Source organism: Lagopus leucura, unplaced genomic scaffold (genome assembly GCF_019238085.1).
Source record: "Lagopus leucura isolate 7727_CA_CO unplaced genomic scaffold, USGS_WTPT01 Super-Scaffold_100054, whole genome shotgun sequence".
Lineage (NCBI taxonomy): Eukaryota > Metazoa > Chordata > Aves > Galliformes > Phasianidae > Lagopus > Lagopus leucura.
In genome coordinates this window covers 919,755-943,547 of record NW_024962300.1, presented here as the reverse complement: position 1 = coordinate 943,547, position 23,793 = coordinate 919,755, and the positions used below count along the sequence as shown (strand labels likewise).

The 23,793-nt window shown below is 53.5% G+C and overlaps 1 protein-coding gene and 1 long non-coding RNA gene across 2 annotated transcripts in view; both read left to right on the top strand.

Moving 5' to 3' along the window:
* Positions 1-23,039, top strand: part of CFDP1 (craniofacial development protein 1) — a 48,311-nt gene extending 25,272 nt beyond the window's left edge. Inside the window, exons 6-7 of the mRNA XM_042886120.1 lie at positions 19,638-19,796; positions 22,371-23,039. Of these exons, the coding sequence (XP_042742054.1) occupies positions 19,638-19,796; positions 22,371-22,461 (250 nt within the window). The 3' untranslated portion in view covers positions 22,462-23,039. The remainder of the gene's footprint in view (positions 1-19,637; positions 19,797-22,370) is intronic.
* LOC122188089 lies at positions 1,622-3,242 on the top strand. Its single transcript, XR_006181468.1, has 2 exons — positions 1,622-2,549; positions 2,765-3,242. It is a non-coding gene; the product is annotated as an uncharacterized LOC122188089 (long non-coding RNA).
* Positions 23,040-23,793: the final 754 nt, after the last annotated feature.

The window sequence follows — 23,793 nt, the reverse complement described above, 5'->3', positions numbered from 1 at the left end:
CGCCTCTGGGCCAAACCAGAGTGCTTTGCTTTGGGAGAGGGCTTCAACCATTCTGGAACTGGAGACCTCAAGAAATGAAGAATGCTTCTCCTTCTTGGAGATGAACTAACTGATTATGGAGCAAATGGTTTGAACCAGATAAAAATACACCAGGACATTCCAGAAGCCAGCAAATTGCTTGTGCTGTGCTTTCGTGGGCAGTCACCAGGACATGGCTGTGTTTGGGGCTGTTTAATCAGCAGCATGCTGCTGTCCCTCTGCTCTCCAGCACTCTCCAGGTCTGCCCATCTCTGAGGACGCACGGTGGCTGATTTGTGACACTTCCCAACTTGACCAAGGGCAAACTCCAGAGCCTCATAGCTGTGAGCGACCTTTCTTCCTCGTACGTGGAGATAGATAAATGTCAGGGTGGATGTCTGCCACCTGGCTGGTGCATCATCCTATCCATTTTTATACATGCACCTTGAGCCTGGATTACATACATATGTTGGTTTGTTTTTCTGTTGGTGATAAAGCTGAAAACACAGCTTGTGTTGGAAGGAAAGGGGCTGTTGATGTTAAATATTGATACCAATACAGAAGGGCTATGGCTGTGAGTGTGGGAAGCCTCAAAGCGTTAGCTCAGAGATTGTGCTGAATGCCGTGGGGATCCACGGCGCTGTGTGAAGTGAAAGAGAGGGCTTTGTGAAGTGCTAACACGCTTCAGATGCAGGCATAATGGACGAGGTTCTCTTGGGCGTGCAGGCTGTGGACTTGCAGGGCTGAGAATGGGAACAGGAAGATACAGAAAGGAATGAGTCTTGGGAAGAGGCCCCGGCAGAGAGTTTTTTTATTTACTTTGATTTGTGATGTAACTGAAAAGAAAGCAGCTGCCCAGAAATCCAGGCGCCTATGGATTGATTGCTGTAGAGGAAAAGGTGAAGACCCCATTCCTTGGAAATGCTCGGGCACAGTGAGTTGGATGCAGTGGGTTGTCGGAATGGCCAGCACCTCTCTTTGGAGATGGCTGCTTCGTTTGCTCCGTCAGCTGATCAAGTCCAACAGGCATCCAGAAGGCACGATAATGGCTGGGAATTTCAAAGCAGCTTTCAGCGTTGTTCTCATGTCTCAATTATTTTGGAACTCAGAGCCACAGGCAGAGTTAATGTTGGGGTTTGTTGCCCCTTCTCCAACACAGCATCCATGACGTGGCTTGTGCATACCTGCTGCTTTTCAGAGAGCTTGTGAGCAAAGGCATGGCTTTGTGCAGCCTGAGTGTGCTGCTTCCAAATCCTTGCTGACTCCAAGCCTTGCTGTGCTGGGTCTGACACACTCTCCTGCAACTGGATTTGCTGAGCAGCACCTGCTGGGGCACGCAGGTTCCAAGCACTGCCTCCATGTTTTGAAGCCCCCCTTGAAGATGGAGAGCTGGCTGTGGGGTGTTCTCTGTGTCTCAGTGCTATCTCAGTAAGCCATGTTGAAAGGTTCCCTTTGCAAGCATGCTCTTGGGTGGTGCTGGAGACAAGGGCCTGGGTTAGCTGGGCACTTGGGCATTGAGTGACTTGCAGTATCTGCTGCTCCCAAAGGTACTTTGCACACAGATCTGTCGTGGAGAGTATGGGGACAGCATCATTTGTGGCTTAGAGCTGAGCCTTTGTGTCATCAGAGTGCATCTCTACACGCAGTTGCTAGTGCTGATGGTGCTTGCAGTCATAGCTCACCCACTGTTACTTTGTGGTATCTTCATTTTTTTTCTTAAATTAAATGGAAGCTTCAGTTTCACACGTTTCTTTCCAGATTTCTTTAAAGCTCTTACGTTCACCCCTCCCTGCCACTACAGCTTTCCCTGGTAGATTATAGCCTGCTGGAGAACACAGAGCACATTGTGAGGCCCAAGGCAGGAGCTGACTCAGCAGTCCTTCCCTTTAGGCCGCTGCTGTTCATGGAACGGAAGGTTAGGTTTAAAATGCTTCTGCCAAAAAATGTTGCTGCTGTAACAGAACTGGTGCCCGTTTCATTAGTAGTTGCTGCATCCTTTAACTTAAGCTTCATAAAAAATTGCAGCCCTCTACAGCCTTAACTTAAACACTGGGAAAGAGGGTTTTCCTTTCGCATGCTGGAATAATTCTGATTTTTCCATGAGAAGTGTTTGGGATTTCCTCCCCAGATCTCTGGAGAAAGGCCGTGTCCTTGGCATGGCTTGTGCAGCTCAATGGCCCCTGTCCTTAAAGGATTAGACCCATGTAAATTGGAGTCCTGGGAGCTGCCAAAGGGAGATGAATGGGCCCGAATGGCAGCGTGTGGCTGGTGGCAGGTTTGGGTCCATGCGTGGTCTTTCTGGATCAGGTCCTTCTGCCCTCCGTGGGGCTTCCCCAGATCCCGCTGGGATATCTGCAAAGAGCCTCCCACCTTCTGCTCAGACCATCCCAGCTCTGAGACACACGACCAGATCTGCAGGCATTGCACTCAGCTCCTGTAGGAGCACCGCCGTTGTTCTTCCGTGCTGCAGGGATACGTCACTGCCTTGTTGTGCTTCATCTGCTGAGAACAGGGGATGGAAATGGTGCTGGGTGAGTCTTCCTTTCCCTTCCTACTGTCCCTGCTGCTCAGAGCAATGCTGGAGCTTGTGGGTATCCAGAGCTGATCGGTGTGCCCGAACCAGACCTTGCTAATCCCCGTGAAACCAGCTGCAGGCATGGCAGCAACGAAGGACTGGCTGGGGTGGCCAAGTGCCGCTAATGTGAAGAGGAAGAGGAATGTTAACGAGTTTCTGTGTTCTCTGTAGAGCTAGAAGTGATGACCGAAGTGATGTTCCAAGGAGAAAGTGGCTTTTGAGGAGGGCGGCGGCCAGGGAGCAGAGCTTCACACCGCTGGGAATGGCGGCTGTCTGTCATTCCAGAAATACACTCAGTGCCATTTTTCCACCAGGAGAATTAGAAGTTATGCAGGCTCGGCCTGGTTTCGTTAATGGATTTAAAACAGGTTTTGGCAGAAAGCAGCCAAGCACATCAGGAACGGAGCAGAAAATATTCTTCATGAGTCCAAGAGCCTGGAAACTGCCTCTCACACATCTACAGCAAGTGACAAATGCTGTTCTGGTTGTAATCTGAAATCTTTCTCTTTTCTCCCTCCCTGGCATCCATCTTGTGCATGAGTGCTTAGGCTGTTTGTTAGCAAATTTAAAGGCACAGTGCTATTGTGGAGTCACCGTAGGACTCCTGCACAGGAGGAGGGACGTGTTGCATTAAAAGGTACTTACTAAAGCAGCTGAATTCAGTTTCTTGATTGCTTTGGCTACAGCTCGAGGTGCTTAATCATTTCCTCTTTTATTTCTTCCCTAGTCTGCTCTGCGTTTTTGACAGGTGATTATTAGTGCTGAAGGAGCTGACAGCTCCGGTAGTCTCAAGTGCTGCCGAAGTCCTGATGCTAGTTACAGTGCACACAGGTTGCCTCTGAGTACTTGGAGAGCAAGGTAGAGAGCCAGCACAATATAAAGCGTGTCTGTCCAGGGCAGCACCTGCCATGGTGCAGGTGCTGGCAGAAGGGGGAGGGCTTTGACTTTGTGGGGTGTAGTGCAGGTTGGGAGCTCTGGAGCAAAGCAAGGTCAGTGATGCCCAGATGCAGTGACAGCAGGTCACCAGCTCCATCTGCCTGCCTTTCTCTCAGCCCTCCCACCTGGAGTTCCCCACTGACCCCCGCTTCTGGGTTGACTGTTCACATTCCGCTTACAAAATTCATCTTGTAAGTGGATGATTCTTAATTTATCCGAGTCGGAAGGAGAAAGCGGTCAGTGTCAGACACAAACCCAACACTTGAATACCTGTCTCCTCTGCTGGAAGGCTGTGGGGATGCTCGGACTGGTTGCGTGGGACATCCCAGTTACACTGTGTGACAGGTTGGAATAAGTACCACGCAGGCTGCAGCTCTACCTCGAGATCTGTTGACAGAAGGAGAAATATTCCACCGTGGTGGGGCTTTGGAGAAGAGCCTCACGGACAGGGTTTTGACAGCTGGAGCTAGGTCATGTCTGAGGTCCCTCCAACCCAAGCCATTCTATGGTACGATTTTAACTAGCAAGTACTAAGATGAAATTAATTCTGTGCAGGGCCCTGTTTTAACTTCTTAGTGTGTGACAGAGACAACCCTTTGTGATTGTCATTGAAGTTTGCCAGTTTCTTGCACGCGGGGCTCACTACTTTCATGCAGAAGTTATGCTGCTGTATCATGTTTTCAGAATAGGTAGGTGCAAGCTATGAGAGTTGTTTTTCTACTGTGCTGTTACTCTGCTTGCTTCCTCACCCTTAGTCTGCGTCTGTACGCTTCTAAATAGTAGGAGGAAGAGGGCAGAGAAAGAACAAAGGCTCATAATACGAATGGAAGGAAACTAGGGAAATTCGGGAGGAAACGGACAGTGAGAAATACAAAAAGATCCAGCTGTGCTGAATGCAGGGGGTGTGAGTGTGTGGGGATGCTTTCTGCTGGGTATTCAGAGGGGCAGTGCTCAAGACCTGCATTGTGGAGCTGAACTTTCCTTTGAGTCAGTGACCTATTCAGACACCTAACAATGTCCATTATGTGCAGTCAACTTGTTTATGCCTGGTGCTGGACTTCATTACCTTTTTTTCACGTACAATAAAACAATATCCTCCTTGCAGAGCAGCCAGGCCTAGCTCTGTTTTGCTCTGAATGCCTGACTGTCTGCTTTGAGCAAGCACCTCAGCTTGTGCTTGACGGCAAGATGCCCAAGGAGAGCATCTGCTGATGAAAACACTTTTTTCTTGGTTGACTGATAGCAGAAGTCCCTTCTCTTCAAAGGACAAGGGGGGGGGGGAAGTAGCAAGAGGTGGACAGGCTTGCAATGATCACACCCTTCCCTGAGGCACTGCACAGAGGTGAGTCCAAAGCCACACTGGGGTCTGGGGGCACCAGCCCATGGTGCTCCTGCATCCCTGTGGGATGGAGAAGAGCAGTGGAGCCTGGGGCACTGCGAGAGCATTCCTCCCTGCCTTAGAGAGGTGAGCAGTGCAGCTGTGTCCTTGCAGATGGAGCTGCCAGCCTGTGTGAACTCTGTGTAGATTTGCTCTGCAGCTAGCCCAGGGTTAGCCTATCGAGGAACCCGCTGAGAGGCTCTGTGCTCCCTGCAGAGCTCAGCACGGCAGCTGCACGAGTGCCTCAGCTTGCTCTATGCTGGAGATATCCTCTTGGCCCTGAGTAGCCCAAGGCTTTTGCCCTGTTACTCAGATACAGCTCCAGCACCAGCTGGCACCAGTTGTCAGGTCACGTGGCCGTGCCACTGCTTTAACGAACGTGGGAGCTGGAGTACAGCTTTTGGATTAGAAAGCACGGCGTAAGATAGGACTTGACCTTAGCCTGGAGTTTTCTGCAAGAGAACGTCATTCTCAGCTGAGGGAGGTGCACAGCAGAGCAGCTGTGAGCAGTGATTGAAAGCACTGGAGCTGGAAATAACGTGTGGGTTTGGTTGGGAGAGTAATTTGGGCACTGGAGCAAGTCTGTGCAGGCAGCAGTGCTTTCTCCTTCTGCTTAAAGGGTAAAAGCATCTTGGCAGCTTGCTGCTTCAATTGCACACCCTTGTTTTGTTTAGCCACCACTCATTCAGATAGGGCTGCTTAGCTGCTGTAGATGTAGAGAAAAAATGAATTCTCTGCATTCAGGGAAACATCTGTCATCCTTCTGAGCAGAACCTGCAGTGAATGCTGTTCATGGAGCATGCAGAGAGCTCCAGTTTCATTCCGCAGCCATGCTATTGCTTCCAAGAGAATAGGACAGGCTGCAAAAGGTGGAGAAGGTGGCTTAGCAGCATTGCCCCACATCTCCAAAGTCAAGCGGGGCCTCTGTGAAGCCTGGGATGTGTGTGCAGCAGCTTCTGTTCATGTTTGTTCTCAGGACGTTGTGCAGCTTTGCTAGCTGAGCCCTTTTGATTGTCTTAAGCGTAGTACCAGAATACCGGGCTTCAGTGCAGGTCAGCCTGAGCTGTGCATGCCTGCGTGGATCTTTGCAGTGAGAAGTGAGGAATGGAGCGCTAAGATGGGGAAAAAGTAGGAGCTACAATGCAGCAAGATAATGTCAATCTTATCCTTCCTTTTAATATTCATTGCCAGGCACAGCGATCCAACTTTGTCATTTTTAAGTTAAGTAACCCTTAGTCCTAGTCAGCTTCTGTCTGCGAACATGAAAGGGATGACTGAGCCCACAGCTGCTAACAGCACATCTCAATTACTTATATTTCACTAGGTATTTAAAGATTTAGGTCTGAGCGTAGAGGATGAAAGGGTTTTTCTTTATCTTTTAATAAGAAATTTGTCTTTGCAGCAAGGAAAAAGAGCAAGGGCTGAAGCATCCAGCAGCATGCTCCTCTTCCCTGCTGCCTCCTCTGTGTTGGCTGGGGGTAGGGAGATCCCACAGGGAATAAAACCACGGCCCTCTTGGGCTCCTGCTCACCACAGCCCTGCCCCACTTCCCAAAATTGATGGGTAAGGATGTGTCGTGCTGGAGTTCTCATGACATAGCCTTGCTTGCAATGCAAGAGACCGAGCAATGTACGTGGGAATTAAATATGTGGGGCTTTGCACGCTTCAAATATGAACAACAAAGGGAAGGATCATCTCTTCTCAGTGCCTGTAATGCGAGAAGCTTTGAAAGATCCCTGTAGTCATTTGCTCTTGCTGTCTCCACTGGCTGACAGACCCCTTTGGGAAAGGACATTGTTAGCCTTGTGCTGCTGGGACCTGATGTAAAACAAAGCCAGCAGCTCTCGTGTCCCCTCAAAGGCAACTGCAGGAGCAGAGCTGCTCTCCTTGCAGTAGCTGTGCAGTCTTGCAAATAAGAAAATATACGGTCACAGTGATCATAGAAACCAGCGTGAGTTAAAACTTCTGCCCCTGCTCAGGAGAAGGGTGTGAGCAGCTCCCACACAGCCCGAAGCAGCAGCCAGCGCCACGCCAACAGGTCACAGCAAGCAGCAGAGCAGCTTCAAGGGAGTTTAGTTTGGTGGTGAGCTGTTGTGTGTGGTGTAACAGCCTTCATTGGTGCCTTGGGATGCTTGCTTTGCTGTGAGCTGAAGGAGGGAATGTGGATGGCTGTTGTGGCAGCCTTGGGGTGAGGCGGAGCTGGGTACAGCAGTCCCCATGTGCTCCATGCCGTCAAACGGAGCCGCCTGTGTTCTGCAGCTCCAAGCACAGTGAGGGTGAAGGTCCTAGAGATGTCCAGCAGCTACAGAAGCATTCCTTGTCTGGTGTTCCACTGCACTGTACCCTGCCTGTATTTGTGCTTGGCTGAGAAAGCCTGGTGGTGCTGTGGATGTGCCAGTAGCTCAGCTGCACACCTAATCCAGGCCGGGGATTTTCTTTGCTGTGCCTTCATTCCTGTGCTTTTTAGGCTTATCCAGTTGTTACAGCCTCAGGACCAGCCTGATGGCAAGAGGTGTGAGGTGAGGAGGAAGTCATCCTGCTGGGGAGATGTAGCTGGGAGCCAGTATGCACCAGGTGCTTCCCAGCCTGCTGCTTCATCTCTTTGTATCCCAGGGTTGTGTCCTTCCTCTCTCAAGTGACTCCTAGGATGGAAAAGATCTCATTGCAGTGGTTGAACCCTGAGAGCTGATTCTTTTAGGTCACGTTTCTTGGTACTGCTTGCACCTTTGGTCCCTCTGCTCATGTCTTTGTGCTCTGGCCATCCTTTGCTCCCCTCAGCTCTGAAAGAAGTGCTTGGTGCATCAGAGGAAGTCTGCCTTAGCCCCATAAAGCGGGGGAGCCAGGTAAAACCAACAGTTATCCTCTGAAGTGGCCCCTTGGGACAGTACAGATGCACGCTTTGCTCTTCTGCAGTAGCTGAGCTGTGCTCAGGGGCGCACCCCACCTGGGAGATGCTCCTGGAGGATTCCGCTACAAAGGAGAAGAAAAGCGAGGGGGATTTTTGTTCTTAATGTAAGAATCCCGCATCTAAGCTGTGCCTGTAGGCATGTATTTAACTGGTGAGAGCTGTCAGTTTTTCTTCCAGCAGAATTTATTCTTTTGCTGATGCTGCTTCTGTCTGGAGTTGGTGTAGCAATAACAGAGACAGGAAGCTCCGATTCTTACCTGCACGATGGTCAACGTGGTGCCCCCTGGGCTTTGGGCAGCTTTATTCTCCTCACTGCAAGGCAGGAGATTCCATCAGGGCCCCCAGGGTGAGATTCAGATGCTCACAGATGGGGTCTGGGTATCTAAATCCTCCAGAGGGAATATATTGGGGATTGTAGTTTGCAGTGTTTCAATTTCACGGTCAGAGGCTATGCTCTGTATGGGAATGGTATCACTGTCCTGGGTCTTGTACAAGTGAAAGATGAAGCCCATCCCAATCTTACACGTGCCCCAGAATTGATGGGCTGCAGGAGCGATCTGCCTCGGTTTAACAGTCAAAGCAGAGAAAAGTTGAGGGCGTAGCCTTTGGTTTTTTGAGTTATTTTAAATTTTTTTTTAGTTCAGAAGAGCGCATCTCTGCTAATTGACTGCTAAACGAGATTGCTCTCTGCAAGGCATTCTTGCCACGTGAAGCCTTTAAGGAGTAATGCTCTGATCAGCTGCACGTAGGGCACTTAAATACAATCTGCCTTAATGACTGCGGGGCTCAGAGCATCTGACCTCAGGGAGCCAACGTTTTGGGTTAAGGAGCAGCCCCTTGTGCTGGGGGCTGTGCTTTTTTTCTGAAATGCTAATCTTGCAGACAACAAAGGCTGTTTTTTGATCTCAAAGGCAGCACAGTCAGGTTGGAGCTATGGCTCTTAGCTGGAGGCTTCCAGGACTGCACACGTGTTATCGCATGTCGGGACCACCGGTGAGCCACCCACTTGCCTGTGCATCCTTTGGCCCAATTGCTGCGCATGCAAATGTTGGGTGTTTGTGTACATTTGCCCCATTTGGAAAAATCTGAACCCTGAGGGATCGCAGCTTCCTTTTGTTGTGAAGCAGCCCAAGCAGAGCCGGCTGAAGAAATGCTCCTTGCTCGCCAAGCTGTGCTTCTAAGGGGGGTCTGGGAGCTGCCATGCTCCGTGCTGGGTGGAAGGAAGGCTGCTGTTGGACTTTGGTTTGGGGTCAGAAAGGGCTGGGCGGAAGGAGGGGCTCTCTGTGAGCAGAGGCAGGCTCTGCTCCTTCCCTCTGCAAATCCTGCTGTGCTACGCATGGCCCCAGCAGCCTGCCTGTTGTGGGGCATGGAGGCTGCTCGCACTGCTCAGTGCCTGTCCCCCTATCTCAACTGGCTGATGCACAGCATCTCGAAGTCATGATGCCACACAGCAGGAGGGAAGTGGGAAGGAGAATAGTATGTGCTCTGCTGTGTTACAGCTAATGCAGAGGGTGTTTTATTGCTGATATTAAACCTGGGTGAGGGCAAAGAGGGAATGCAGCTGATGCACAGCACCTGCCCCTCACAAGTACCCAAGCCTCCGGAGACCTCATTTTGTAAATCACAAGCAGGTTTCCAGCCTTTCCTATAATGGTGCTTTTACATGCTACCCATTGAATGGCCTCAATTACTGGTGCAGCAGATTAATCTATAAATTGAGGTAGGTTTAGAAAAGCCATCAGAGAGCAACATTTAGTGCCTGGTTCAGTGCTGTTTGCCTCTGGTTGTTCTGACCAGGCAGATAATGCAGTGCCTTATACTAAATCATGTCACAGGGAGAGCGCTGAGATGTGGTCTGGGTGTAGCATGCATCTGCAGAGAGAAGGTTTCTGCATGCAACAATGTGCACATGAAATAAACAGGAGTGACGAGGTCTGCCCTGACCCCCAGCATCCAGCCTGCCCCTCTTTTCTGCTGCAGAGCCCCTGGCTGTGCTGCTGGTGGGTGACCTGAGCCAGGGATCAGCCTGGGGTCACATGCTGCTGTTGCAGCCCCACGTGGAAGCGGAGCTGCTGGCTGAGCTGAGTCAGGTTGCCACCTCTTGGTAAGGTGACATTACAGGATGTCTGCCCGCAGACTTTGGTGGCCTTTTCTTTGGGAAGGGAAAGGAGGGGAGGAGGTTTCCTTTGCGAGGGCAAAAGGCTTTAAACAAAGCCTAAATTCTGCAGCTGCTGGCTAAGTTAAAAAAAGAAGCGCTGGCGCTCTGTGCTCCTGGAGATGAGCCTTTCCCAGCTCCTCCTCACCCAGAGATGTGACCATCCCTTCTGGTGCCTTTCCTTTGTGCTGCTTTCTCAGACGAGAATGGCATGAGAGTTTCTTCCCTTGGCAGGGTTTTCACCCTGCTTGGGTTTTGTGCTCACAGAAGCGGGTTGGGTTGGGAAGGACAGTTGGGCTAGGTGGTCTTAGGGGTCATTTCCAACCTTAAGGATTCTCTGTGGCAGGGAATGGCTGAGGTTTGATCTGGTATTCATTGACTACTCAAATCTAACAGCAGACCCTGAAGAGAGCTAGGCATTCGAAAGCCATGAGGTAAGAGGAGGAGGTACAAGGTGCCCCTGGAGCCCTGGGGTGGCTGTGGCCCAGCTGGGATGCACTCTGTCCTCGCTGGGTGCCTGCGCTCAGGTCACAGCATTTCCCTGCACACTTGTAGTCAAACTGCAGCCTGAGTTTTCCAAGAAGGCATCCACTTGCAATGGAAAGACTTACAATTTGGGATCCACCACATCCTTTGGGAAGCTGTTCCCATGGTTAATGCATTTACCACGTAACTGTTTCAGCTCCCTGAAGGAGATTGAAGTCTCTGCTGGCAGCCTGCCTGCCTTACTCAGTGCTACTGCACTGCTCTGGGGCCCTGGGACAGAAGCTTTGCTACAGAGGGGCTGGGAGACCTGACCTATGGCTGGGGACCCAGAGCTGCACCCTGTGACAGTGAGCATGGATGGAGCTGCTTTGGTCTTAATTTGGCAGCACGCTGCTAGTCCTGTGCATGCACAGCTGCTTTGCCCTCTGCAGCTGGTGAGGCACTCAGGATTTGGGAAATCCTCCCATCCCATGCAGGGGCTGTGGGATACTCACCAGTGAATTCCAGAGACACCGTGTCACCAAGAGCCCAGCTGGGCTGCTGTCCCCATTCCCCCTTCCCAAGCAGCTTTTGGTGGGTAGATGGTGACTGTCAGACCTGGTGCTCTGTGCAGGAGCTGCTGGCCATTCTTCTTGCCCTCCAGGCAGAAGGGGACAACAGAGGGAGGTGACACCTGGTCCCTCTGGGGCCTGGCAGTCTATTTCCAGCCAGGTGGATCCTCGGGAGGAGCAAGGCAGTGCTTCTAAGTGTGGCTGCCAAAGCTTGAAGGCTTGGAGGTGGCATTCAAAGCACTTCAGCCAAGCTCTGCAGAAAGAACCACAAGACACTCTTATTTTCTCCTATTCTCTACATTTTAGGCTCTCTGCTTTTGTCTCTTGCTTTGTTACCGAGCCATTTCTGTGGCCATCAGCTGTATTCAAAAAGCAAAGCACATCCTTTCAGCAGTTAACTTCCCATTGCTTTCAGAGGGTTGGACTTCAGCTTCTACACAGCAAACATCTTAGGGCACTTCCCTCCAGTCCTTGCCCCTGCAGTGCCCACCCTGATGGGCTCATTTGCCCAGCTCTGGGTCTGTGATGGAGCAGCACTGTGGGGGGAGGTACCTGACAGACGCACCAGTGATGCTGCCCTTCCCTAAAGCAATTAAACATGGTCGAGTCCTATTTCTTGTTTTATGGCTGCTCGTAGCAGTGCCCAAATGTTTATGGTCCCCTGTAGGCCCACGTGCTGCCAGAACTGCCTTTCCCCTGGAAGTTAATATATGATAGTCATGCTATTTATTTCCTTGCATGACACTGCAAAGCAACTGCTGCCCTGGGTGGCTCAGGCTGGTTACTCATTACAGCGATACGTTTGTGCCAGAAAGCCTGGACGCTTGCTCACCCTCCTTTAATTTCCTGGGAACTTTCCCCTGTCCCAGGCTGCCGAGCTTTGCAAACATTTGCGGGTGGAAGGCGGTCTATTTGTTTTCATCGGGACTTTGCTTGAAGCTGTCGGATTAATTGCTGGGGGAGGGGAGGACCCTCCTTGCTCCTGTCCTGGCTTTCTCGCCCCGTTTTGATCAAAGCCTGCTGCGGTGGGAAGCTGACGGGGCTGAGTGCGGAACTCTGGGGGTCCCGTGTTGATGGAGGGCTGTAGGGGCAGTTTTTTCTCAGGCTGTCGGAGTGCCTGGCACCATAAAGAGCAATCTGCCAGCAGCCCTGGCTGCTCCGCCGTCCCCACGCATTCAGTGAAATCCCGTTAGGCTGGAACAATTCCATTAGCAGCACTGCTCCGCGCGCTCTGCAGCAGCCCCTGCGCCGATCAAAGCGCGGCGAGACATTCCCTGCGTACCTCGGGGCTGCGCTGAGAGCCCGAACAAAAGGTTTGCTGTTAGACAAAGGGGAAGGAGCCGGCCTCTGAAGGGAGGCAGAATTCCTCCTCCCGTCGCCAGCAGTTATTTTCTGGCTGTTCTTTTTTAAGGGCTGGTTTGGTGACCGTGCGTTGTTTTGGGTTCGAAGATGTCAACGTTTTTAAGGTCTCACGGTGAAATAATGTCAGGGCCGGCGGCTCCAGCAGCCCCGAATGTTCTCAAACAAATGCCTTTTAAGATAAAAAGCGGTCTGTGCTTGATCCCAGCCCAGTGCTGAGGCCGTGGTTGTTTTATTTGAAACCTCCACGCTGAGCTCAGCACAGCCGTGGGAGCTGCGGGTGCTGAGAGTCGTCCATTCACTCTTATTGCTGTGCCTAAATATGGGTGCCGGTGTGCTTCACAGGATCAAGTGAGAACAGTTTGGGGAGTTCTGATGTTTTAGCTGAAAAGGTTTTAATGACCGCCTTTAGCTTTCTCTTCCCTCCCCTTGGCTACCGTAAGCTGATCAGCTCAGCTTCATTGTGGTTTTGCACAGTGCAGTAAATTCTGCACGTGGAGAATGCGCTCAGGGACCAGTCAGCGTGCAGAGGTGTGTGCCATGGGGCAGGGCACAGGTAGGTGTGTGCTGGTGGGTTTGCAGTCCCTGCGTGCCAACTACATGGCCAGGTCAGTGCACACAGCCCATCGCTGTGCAGACCAACCAGGCACCTGTCTCCAATGGCAGGAGCAGGTCTGCTCTGTATCACACTGAGAGCTGCTGAACCTCCCTGGTGGAAGCTGCAGCCTCCAGCTGGGAAGGGACAGCTTGTCCAGCACTTGGCCTTGGTGATGGTGCTGACGGGGCTGTGGCTCTGGCTGCCCACCAAGTCCTGAAGGGAGGGTTCCCATCCATCAGCTGAGTGCTGGAGCTGTCAGACAGGGCTGCTTAGCACCGACTTGGAGCCCTTAACGTCTTCATAGCATCAGGAGTCAGCTGAACGCCGCTGCTCTTTCAATTAGGCTCCTGTTGAGCTCCATCCGTTGATGCTGTAACGTCGTTGGCTGGCCCCGCTGCAGTGCCTTGGAGGAACGTGCTGCTGGAACAGCCTCCCTCTGTGCTGCGTGCTGGACAGGAGCCAGCTCCAGGCTCCCCAGCGTCACCCTGATGAGGAGGGCACTGGGTTTTGGTTCTGCTCTGCCCGTACAGCCTGGGGCAGCTGTGGGGACGCTGGTACAGAGGGGCCTTGTGTTGCTGTGCCCTGTCCTGCGGTGACAGCTCGTGCGCAGCCCATGCTGCCCAGCCCCATCAGCACAGCCCTGTCTTGTTGACAACAACCTCGTAGCAACTTTGTCTCGAAGGCCCAAGGAAAACACCATGCTTCCTCCAGCTCTGTGGCCTCAGCGCCACAAGCGACAGAAAGGCTGCGGGCCTCAGCAGGAAGCCTCAGTCCCTTCCCTAATGAGGTCTTCCTGCCGATAAGGGGACCTGCAGCGCAGGGGCTGGCTGAGCCAGAGAGCCCCTGGGTTCTGGCCTGGGGGTGAACACGTCCTCCAGAAACTGTGGAAGGAGCCTCCAGCCCCAGCGTCTGCCAGGGAGGTGCTGTGCTGATTTGGGTGCCCACGGAGGGGCACAGCATCCATCAGTCCTCTGATCTTGGTGTGCATGGAAACTCATTTGGTTCTGCTGGTCACGAGCTGATGTGGGAGCATGTTCCCTTCATGAAGGTGAGGTGCGATCTGCCTTAGCAAAACAGCACTGTGCCACTTGTGAAGTTTCACATAAATTCACCACGCTGGATTAATAATAAATCCAGCAATAAACCCATTGTCAGCATTCCAGAGCATTGCCCTTGGACGGGCCTGCAGCTCTCTGCTGCTGGGAGGTGGGAGAGCCACGTGACACCATCAATTCCCCACTGATTATCTTTGGCTGCAGTTACCACCAGCATCAAGTGTGCCTGCAGCCACCTTACCAAGGCAGAATCCAGCATGCACTTAGCCTGTCGCATCACTGTGGCTTCTGCATGCCACGTCGTCTTGTCTGTGCTTTGACTGCACAGCTGTCAGTGTGTCCTCGCTGGCAGCACCTGGTTGAATGCTCAGCTCTCCACTCAGTGAGCACGCAGGGCACCAGGCAGGTTTCAGCAGCTGGGACACTGCTGGGATTGAGCACTCTGCTTGCAGAACGCACGACTTGATTTGAAGGGAGGACAGTGGGACAGGCAGTCTGCTGCAGTGGATAGGAATCTTCCACTTCTTAAAATGAAGGTATTTACTGGCTGCATCAGTTGCCCAGCTGTGATTAGTTTGTATGAAAACCATTTCCTGCTGTTAAGGGATACTGTTTGGCTTCACAGCCATTCGTGGCAGGAACAGATAGGAGTATCTTCAAACCTCTGTGCTCTTCTCTCTGCTGGGACAGTCTCACTGCATCCCCCCACCAGAGCCTTTGGGGTGACGTCTCCAGCCACAAGCAATGGTCTCAGCTGGTGATGACAACCTGGAGCACTTGCAGAACATTGCTCTCGTGGTTTGTATGCATCAGTGACTGCTCTTAGGTGTGTTTGCTTGTGCTGTGTCCCAGAAATGTTCCTTAAGAAGAAGGCTGTTGGCTAAACATCAGTACCATCCTATTTTGTGTTCAGTGTTTGCTTCTTATGTATTAAGACCTTTCTGCTAGAGAAGCTGTTGACCATAGCAGGGTTCAAGCAGCAGCAGCAGGATTTGCAGTCTGCATACTCACAGGGAACCAGCAGAAACAGAGTAGAGGGCTTGTGATTCCAAAAAGGTGAGCAGGGAATGCTCCTGGCTCCTTTAGTAGAGCACCCATTGTTCCCTGGAGATGGACAGTGCAAGGTGTCATTGCTCACTCTGCCATCTGAGCCTGCTTTCTTTCAGCTCTGGTTCACTCTCCGTTGGCTGACTGTTGCTTGCTCAGTTGCTGTCTGGTCTCCAGAGGTGCTTCATAGATTGATGGAATGGCTTGGGTTGGAAGGGACCTCAAAGATCATCTAGTTTCAATCCCTGTCCTGGGCAGCGTTGCCAACCACTAAATCAGGCATTAGATCAGGCTGCCCAAGGCCCCATCCAGCCTGGCCTGGAACACTTTCCCAAAAGCAGTTGTTCACAAAGACAGGATGTCCTTCTCCAGGTGTTTCTCCTCAGTAGCTGTGGGATGGGCATTGTGAACAGCACAGGCCAGTATGCAGAGATGTCTGAGACAGGCTGTCGAAGGATGCGAGTCAGGCATTGGAAGCCCTGGAGGTGTTTGAGAGGCACATGGACATGGCACTAAGGGACGTGGTTTTGTGATCGGACTTAGTAGGTCAGGTTGATGTTGGACTAACCTTCAAGATCTCGAAGGTCTTTCCCAATCCAGGTGGTTCCATGAAACGTGCAGGCAAATGGGAGGAACAGCAAAGGATGGTGCAAAGCTCTGCCTTTGGGCAGCAGGCATCCTCCGTGCGCATCAAGGAAGGAATAACCTTGGCAGCAGCAGTGCAAGCACAGATCTCCCTCAATCACTGCCTCATCGTGAGTCAGCGGTGTCACAGAGCTGTGCACAGAGCACACGTCACAGGCTGGGCAAGGAGCTGCGTGCAGTGCAAGGCATGCAAGGCGTTCCTCCTGGTGCTGCTGCCAGCAGCCCTGCTGGAGCCCATCCCTGGTTTGGACACTGTGTTTCTCACTGCAGTGAGTGCAGTCAGAGGGCTGGAAGTGGTGAGGAATGAGGAAAGCTTGGAGGAACCGGGCTTGTTTAGTCTAGGAAAGGGCAGGCTGAGCGAGGCAGGCGTGAAACGCTTTCAAAGACATAAAAGGCTGTTGCAGAAAGTGAGGGAATGATCTGTTCTGAATAGCTACTGGAAAACGGTAACAAGAAAACTCGCACGAGTTGGAGGCTGATGGAGTCCCAGAACCTGCAGCGTGTGCGGGATTGGCATCAGAGCACCCAGAGAGGAGAGCAGCCCGACTCACTTCACTGGAACCAGGCCCTGGGAACCCCATTCTCCTATTGCTCAGGGACTTTTTAATTGTGGAAAGTGAGAGCATGGCTCTGTGTCCTCAATAGGCAATTGTCCTGGTTCCCGTCCCTAGGATCCAGTATGTCTTAGCAAATTACTTTCTCTCTTTTAAATGCCTTGGTGATTAAAGATGCCACAGCAGATACCCTTAATGAGTGCAAAAAGGGTAATAATTCCTCATGCTGGCACTGAATGCAATTAATCAGGCCCCGTTACTTGCTTTTTAAACAGATGAGGCATTTAAGGCCAAGCAAGTTTTTAATTGGACTTTAATGTCTCTCATTTACTTCATGTTGGCACGGGCGTAGGAATTCCCACCCCCAGGTTCGCTGCTGGGTTTATTCGGGGTGATGAAAGGCTCAGTGCTGAGTGAGGAATCTGCAGCAGACCTGCACGTGTCCTTCAGGCCATGCTGCAGGGCAGAAGCAGCCCGTCCCAGCGCTGACAGCAGCTCGCGGCATCTCGGGAGCATCAGTGGCCTTGCACCTCAGACATCCCAAAGGCATCCGGACGTGGTCCCAGTGCATGCTGTGGTTTGCAGCCCGAAGGCTCCCACGCATTTCTGAGGTGTCCGGGGTCACAGCCCCTATTCCTGCATCCTCACTTCTCCCACTCTGAGGGCATCAAGGTGAGTACATCTGAGAGGTTAGGTCTGCCCCGAGAAACACATTATGGAATACCTCACGTTACACACCTTCTGCCTGCCAGCCCGGATTGCAGGTTGGATCAGTTGTAGTGCTTCCTTGGATCTGTCTCAGGGCATCCTTAAGCCACTTGCTGAAACCCACAGCCCCACGGCAGTTCCTGCTGCCTTGCACGCAGCGCTAATTAACTGCACAAGTCAGTGCCTCTGCAACATATTGGAAACAATCTGAGGTATCGAAGTGTGGCAGACGTTTGTCCTCCGTCCCTTGGATTCTCTTCAGATAACCTCCATCAGTCTGCCAGCTCCTGGCCCAGGGCACGGCGAGCTGCTGCACACAAACACCGCCTGGCCGGCGGCGGGCAGCCCTCGAGGCATGCTTGCCCAATGTTTGTTTGGTTTTGCCTTCTTGTTTGTCATACCTCCTCTGCTCACAACCTGAGCGCTCATCTGATAGGGCTGGTGGTTGTGCAAGGCTTGCGTGCAGTCCTGGCTGCAGGAACCGAACCTCTCCATTTTTATCCCATTCACGGGACCTGGGCCTTGCCTGCCTTCTCTTGCACCATGTTTCTTCCCCCAGCGACCTGTAGATAAGGATCCTTGGAGCCATCGTGTCCTGCAGAGGAAGGGAGGATGGGGGCAGTGTGAGAATGAAGCTGTGCTGCCCAGAGAAGTTGTATGGGCTGCCCAAAGGTGTTGTGGGTGCCCCGTCCCTGGAGGTGCCCAATGGGGCCCTGTGCAGCCTGAGCTGGGGGGCACGCAGCCCACAGAACCAGGTGGGCTCTGAGGTCCTTTCCATCTGAACCATCCTAATTTCCACAATTCTGTTACTGCATGTTGGCGTGGACATTTCAATGGGGTGTTCAGGGAGAAAGGTGAACAGGAGAGCCCCCGCTGTGCCCCGTGTCCCTGCAGGCTGCAGGCACAGTCCCCTGCAGTGCACAGACTGGAAGAAATTTGAGGGCCGGGCCCTGGGATACTCCTGCTCCTCTTCCCATGGGCCCAGAGCTTACTGAGATTCCCTTAATTCAAGGTCTTGTCCCCCACATGTACCTACATGAGGAAGCTGCAGCCCCAAGTGACCGTGGCCAGCTGTTCTTGCACTGCGAATCTTCTGGCTGAGGCTCACAAAGATGTCATTTTCTTTGATTTAATTCCATGTAAACTGCGGAGTTATTTTGCTTTGGAGGGCTGCAAATTATGGAAGCATAAAGCATGCTAATGATGCGATAAGGACAGCTCTGGATGCCTTCCACAGAGCGGCTGTGCGGGGGCAGGACGTGCCTGCTGCCGCCTGGGGAGCAGCCTGCTGCTCACCTGGGCCCCCTCCCCACATTCCCCCGTTTCTCTGGAACGAGAATCATTTCCTCTCCAGCTTTTTGCAGAGGCACGGGCCTTGAAGACGTGGAGCTATCTCTGGAATGTGTGTAAACAAGGAGTTGACGGGTTGTTGGTTCCCCCCCCCCCCCCCCTACTCTCCCAGGCTGGTTTAAGAAGGGGTTAATGCGAGTTTGCTTTGCTGGTTCCAAGCTTTGAGAATTGTCTTCCCCCGGCAGCGACCTGCTGACCCCAGTCCTCTGTGTGCCTTTCCCAGCAGAAAGCGGAGCTTCGGGGGCCCCGGCACGCGGGGTGGGATTTCAGCCCTCTATGAACAAGGAGAGGAAGGACAAAGGTGGTCCTGGGAGCTGGCAGTGGTGTGGGATCCCAGCGTGCGGCGAGCTGGTGTGTCATGGGATGGGGCTGCCCATGGGATGTAGGCTGTATGGGGAGCGTTTCTCACTGAGAGGGCTGAGTGTGCCCCATCCGTGGAGCTGCCCGAGGCCATGGGCTGCCTGAGCTGGTGGGGACAGCCAGCCTGCAGCGGGGCATTGAAAATGGAGGGTCTTTGAGGTCCCTTCCAACCCAACCGTTCTGTGATCCTGTGAGATGGGACAGGAGCAGGTTTGCATGCAGAGGGCTGTTGCTGGTGGCAGGTTCTGGTGCTCCTGTCTTACGGGTGGTTGGAGCGTTAAGTGGGGGGACAGAAGCTTAGAAGCGTTGCAGGCCTGGGACAGCACGTGTCTCAGTGGGGTTACAAAGAGCTCCAGCTGTTTGACAAAAACAAAATGAAATTCAGACGTAGGTGTGTGAGTGCACAACTGATGAGAGCAGCATCCAAAGGAATCCAAAGGATGTCTAAGTGGCAGCAGCCAGAAACTAAAGCTAGCTGAGGTCGAGTTGGAACCTAACGCCGAAACGGTTAATTCCTAGATGTGCTGTCAGCACTGGTGACGCACTGAGGCTGGATCCCTTCCAGAAAACAACACTTTAACCCAAAGACAAAGAGCTGGGCTTAGCACGGAGGTGATCAGTGGAATGGCTTGGCCTGGTGTATACAAGGGGTCAAGCTGGATGATTTAATGATCTCCCTTGGCCTGAAAGCTCTCTGTTCTCTTAAGAAGATAAATGAAAAAGCCCTTTGACAAAAAAGCCAGCACTTGAGATGTGCGTGTAATGAACTCGGCGCTTCCAGGGCAGCGGCCGAGGAGCTCTGCGGGCAGCGGTTCCCTGCCTGGAGCTGCTGGGGCTGCTGGCCATCTGCTTGCCACCAGCCAGGCCACCCTGTGCACACACAATGTGTCTCAGCCCCACTGCTCGCTGCTGGCCCCCCGTCTTGAAGCACGGTTTGCTCCTTGTCTCCCGCAGGGTGAAGAGGCCGAGCGGTATCAGCAGCCTCCTGGGGAAGATCGGCTCCAAAAAGCAGAAGATGAGCACACTGGAGAAGTCCAAGCTGGACTGGGAGAACTTCAAGGAGGAGGAGGGCATTGTGGAGGAGCTGGCAATCCACAACCGAGGGAAAGACGGGTAAGAGGGGCTGGATCCGATCGCAGAGCTGCGTTTCCCACCACTCCTACGTGTGCAGGAGCCCATCGTGTGCCACAGAGAGTCCAGGAAACCTGTGGGATTTCTTAAGAATTTATTCTAAGGGTACATAAAGCTGCTTTAGGTATTACAGGAGGACAGGCGAGGCCTGCGGCAGGTACGGGCAGACACCTCTCGCTCTGCTAACAGCCTCGTGACCTCAGCCCAGCTGACGCACAGCCTGCCTGCTCCTTATCTCACCTGCCGGTGGCCCGAACCGGTCTAATGCAGTGCTCCACAAGGAAACACGATTGCCTTTGCCCTGGTTTGGTTTTTAAAAAAAAACAAGTCTCCAATGGGGACGTATGGTTTCATCTCGCTCCTCCAATGGCATGCTCCAGCTGCACCAGCCTGCCATCCCCCTGCATTTAAACGTATGCAAACCCGGAGCAGCTGGCAAGGTGCGTTACAGATTAAGGCAGAGCTGGGCATTGGTTGTGTGCACCAAGCAGTGCTCACGCCAATGAAGTTAATGGAAATGTCATAAATGCAAATGACAATGCTGTAAATAAAGCAGAAAGCTAATAACATGCGCTGCAGGGAACAATAATAAGATCAGAAGTGGCATTTTCACTGCAAGTGCTTTGCTAAGCTAGGGAAGATTGAAGCGCTTTAGTGGACAGCTCGTAAAGTGTATTTTTATGTAAGCTGTGCTTTTATTCTGTCTGCAGGAAAAACTCAGGGCTTCTGCATTCCAGCAGCTTTGGGTTTGGGTTTGGGATCGGTGTTTTATAACGGCTGCTTTCTGAAGGCAGGCTGACAGCCTCTGCCCCTTCAGCGATCACTCGAGCAATCATTGACACATCTGTGAAGACCGCAAGGAGCGGTTCTGACCCTTCGACCCAGCGCAGCACCACCTCTCTGCTGGCACTGCGGGCGTTACAGGCCTCCGCTCCGCACCTTGCCCTGCAGATGGGAGCATCTGCCTGGCAAGGAGAGCGCCGTGTCCCTGCTGGAACACCACGTGTCCCCACTGCGTGGCGGCCACCACCACCCCTTCTTTCTGTTGATGCTGCCCGTGGTGCGGGGGGGCACCTGCTGTCCCCTGCCTGCACCCACCTGCCCTCGTCTCTGCTTTTCCGCTCCTCGTATCTTCTGTCCCAGACCCGTTTTACCCCGCAGGGGGACCCAGGCTGTGTCAGACCCCAGGGACCTGTCCTGGTTCTGCACGGAGGGACCGGAGCTGGGAAGGGATGCGGCATTCACTCTGTCACTCTGATGTCTTTTATAAATGGAAATGTACAGCAGCCTCCAAATGGGGCCAGCTTTGTAGGGCAGGCCCAGCGGGCAGCACCTGAGGGCTCACCCTGGTGATGGATGGAGAGTGGCAGGGACAGCAGGCACCCGCAGAAGCCCCGCAGCACCCTCATTAGCAGGGGCAGCCTCTTCTCCCAGAAGGTGCACCCCCTCTGCCTGCAGTTCATCAAAACTGCCCTTTTCCATGCCTGCTGATGATTTACTCCTTTGTGTTCCCCATGGTGCTGTTCTCCGGCCCTGGGATGACATTGTGGTTCCTGCTTTGGCTGTTCCTGGCCTGTGATCTGCATCGGTGCCTCGGAGTGAGCCTCTGCCTAGGGGCTGCCTCCTGCTGAGGGGGCTCTGCTCTCAGCAGCCCCATGGACCGTGCCTGTGGTCTGCGCTGAGCCAAGGAGGGGGAGGAAAACCGCACGCCCAGGCAGCGTGACATTGTGATCTGCGAAGGAACCCCCCCCAGCTTCCTTCCCCTCACCTCTCCTGGCCTGCTCCAGGCACGGGTCACTCGTGGGGACAACGGGAAGCGGCACTCCCTCACTGCCTTTCCTGAGCCGCTGTGGGGTGGGGGTCTCAGCACGCGTTCCACTCACCCTGCCTGGGCCAGGTGGAGTCTCTAAGGCCAGCCATCATCCTCGTGGCACCGAGTGGTGACACCGAGCTGGGCATGGCAGCAAGGAGCTGACCCACTTCTGTCAGCGCGAGGCGGGCTGAGATATGAAAACGAGGTGGCACGGAGCTCAGCTGCCGACACAAATTGGGATGAAGCCATGGAAGGGCACGGCCATGCCGATCCTTCCTCTTGGTCTTGCTTGCAGGCAGGACGAGCCGGGCACAGCGGCACGCGAGCCGCTGTGCCCAGCTCGCGTGCCTTGTGCCGAGCTGGGCCTGAGCACAATGACCTTGTGGTGACAGCTGAGTGTTTTCCACTGCAGAACAAATGCAAAACAATTGTGATGATTCAATTACTGCTCCTGTTTTGAATTGCAATTTCGCTCCCTCTGTAGGTTAATTAGTAGCACAGCCCCGGGCTGTCCGTGGCAAGGGTTTGCAGCAAAGTGCATTAAAATTCAGCTGCATGGCATAAACAAGCAGCAAGGTGCTTTTTGTGCTCGCTTCCTTCCTTGCAGTGCTTAGCATCTGCAGATGCCCGATGCACAGAGCGGGAGGGCGGAGGCAAGCACCCCTTCCCTCTGCCCATACCTTTGTGTCCCCTTGTCCCAGCCACAGGTGCTGCTCACACCACCTCTGCTCTGCTCCCTGCAGGTACATCGAGAGGAAGGCGTTCCTGGAGCGCGTGGACCACAGGCAGTTTGAGATCGAGCGCGACATCAGGCTGAGCAGGATGAAGCCGTGAGGGCCGGGGGTGGCCGTGGGGTCCCGCTGGCTCTGTGCCCCAGCTGGGGGACGCCAGCCCCTGCCTGGCCGCAGGGCACGGAAACTGTTCTCTACCCAAGCCTGCACGTCTCAGCAGGTTTTTCCTTTTACTGTAATGTTTGGGGAGGGTGCTTGTCTGTGGGCAGGGTGTGCCGTGAGGGTCCCATCACCCAGCAGGTGATAGAAGTGACCCCGTGGCACCGATCCTTCGCCACCGCTGGGTGCTGCCGTGCTCGCATGCAAACCACAATCCAGCTCTGCTGACGTGTGCGGTGGTGAGAGGGGCTGCAGGAAGGCTTTGTGGCTGCTGCACAGGCTGTGGGGCTGGAGCCCTGCTCCCCGCTCTGCCAGCTCTGCAGCCTCCCCTGCCCCTCCTCGCTCTTGCCCAGACAAAGCCGAACTGTCTGCACTTGTCTGCGGGGTCTGATGGTGCTGGGGGTTTTGAAGCAAGCCGATGAAGAAATCCTCCCTTGTTCGCTCCATCGAGGAGCTGAGAGCAGCTGCGGCAGGCAGGCCGGGCCAGGGTCTGTTCATGTGAATAAAGTATTCCATCCTGGAGCTGCGTGTGCTCACAGCCTGGCTGCTTTGGGAAGCAGAGGGCAGAGAAATTGAGGGTCACTGTTACAAGCGTGCAACCACAATTGTGGGAATCCCTGCGTGGTGTCCGCGTGCCCGTGGTCCTCCCAGCTCCCTGGGCCGTCCCTGTGGGATGCTGCAGGGCAGGGGCAGCCACGGCCATCTGCACCGTTCCACGCCAGCACCAGCCCCGTCCTCGCTGCCGGCCTTGGCCCCGTGCCTCGGCCCCGAGCCTGGGCTGAGCTCCGGGCTCACGTGTTGGCTGCTGAGTCAGCCCTTGTGCTGGGGATGCGCTGGAGATGGACATGAACAAAACAGCACGTGCTCGGGGAGCCCTTGGCCGCGTTACACGCAGGGTGTATCAACCTGCTTCAACGAGCCTGAAATGAGACAGCACCAAAGCGGGGCTGCTGGGACGGACATTGCACCTCCCAGCACTTCTACCATAGCAGCAGGGAATGGCTGTGCTCTGCCACCCATCCCAGGCTGTCCCTGTGCTGTCCCAGCCCTGCTGCACCCAGGCAGGGTGGGGGCTGGCGGGAGGTGGCAGCTCCAGTTCCAGCACAGGGCTCGGCTCTGCTGTCCTCTGCCAGCTCTCCCCAGCGTCCTGCATGTTTCCTCGCTTGGATCATGTGTTTCTTGCCTCCCTTTCCTGAAGATGAGGAGTGATTTACAGGGCTGCAAAAAACACAGCTTGGCTGCTTAGGAATTGGAAAAAGAAAAAGAAAAAAAAAAA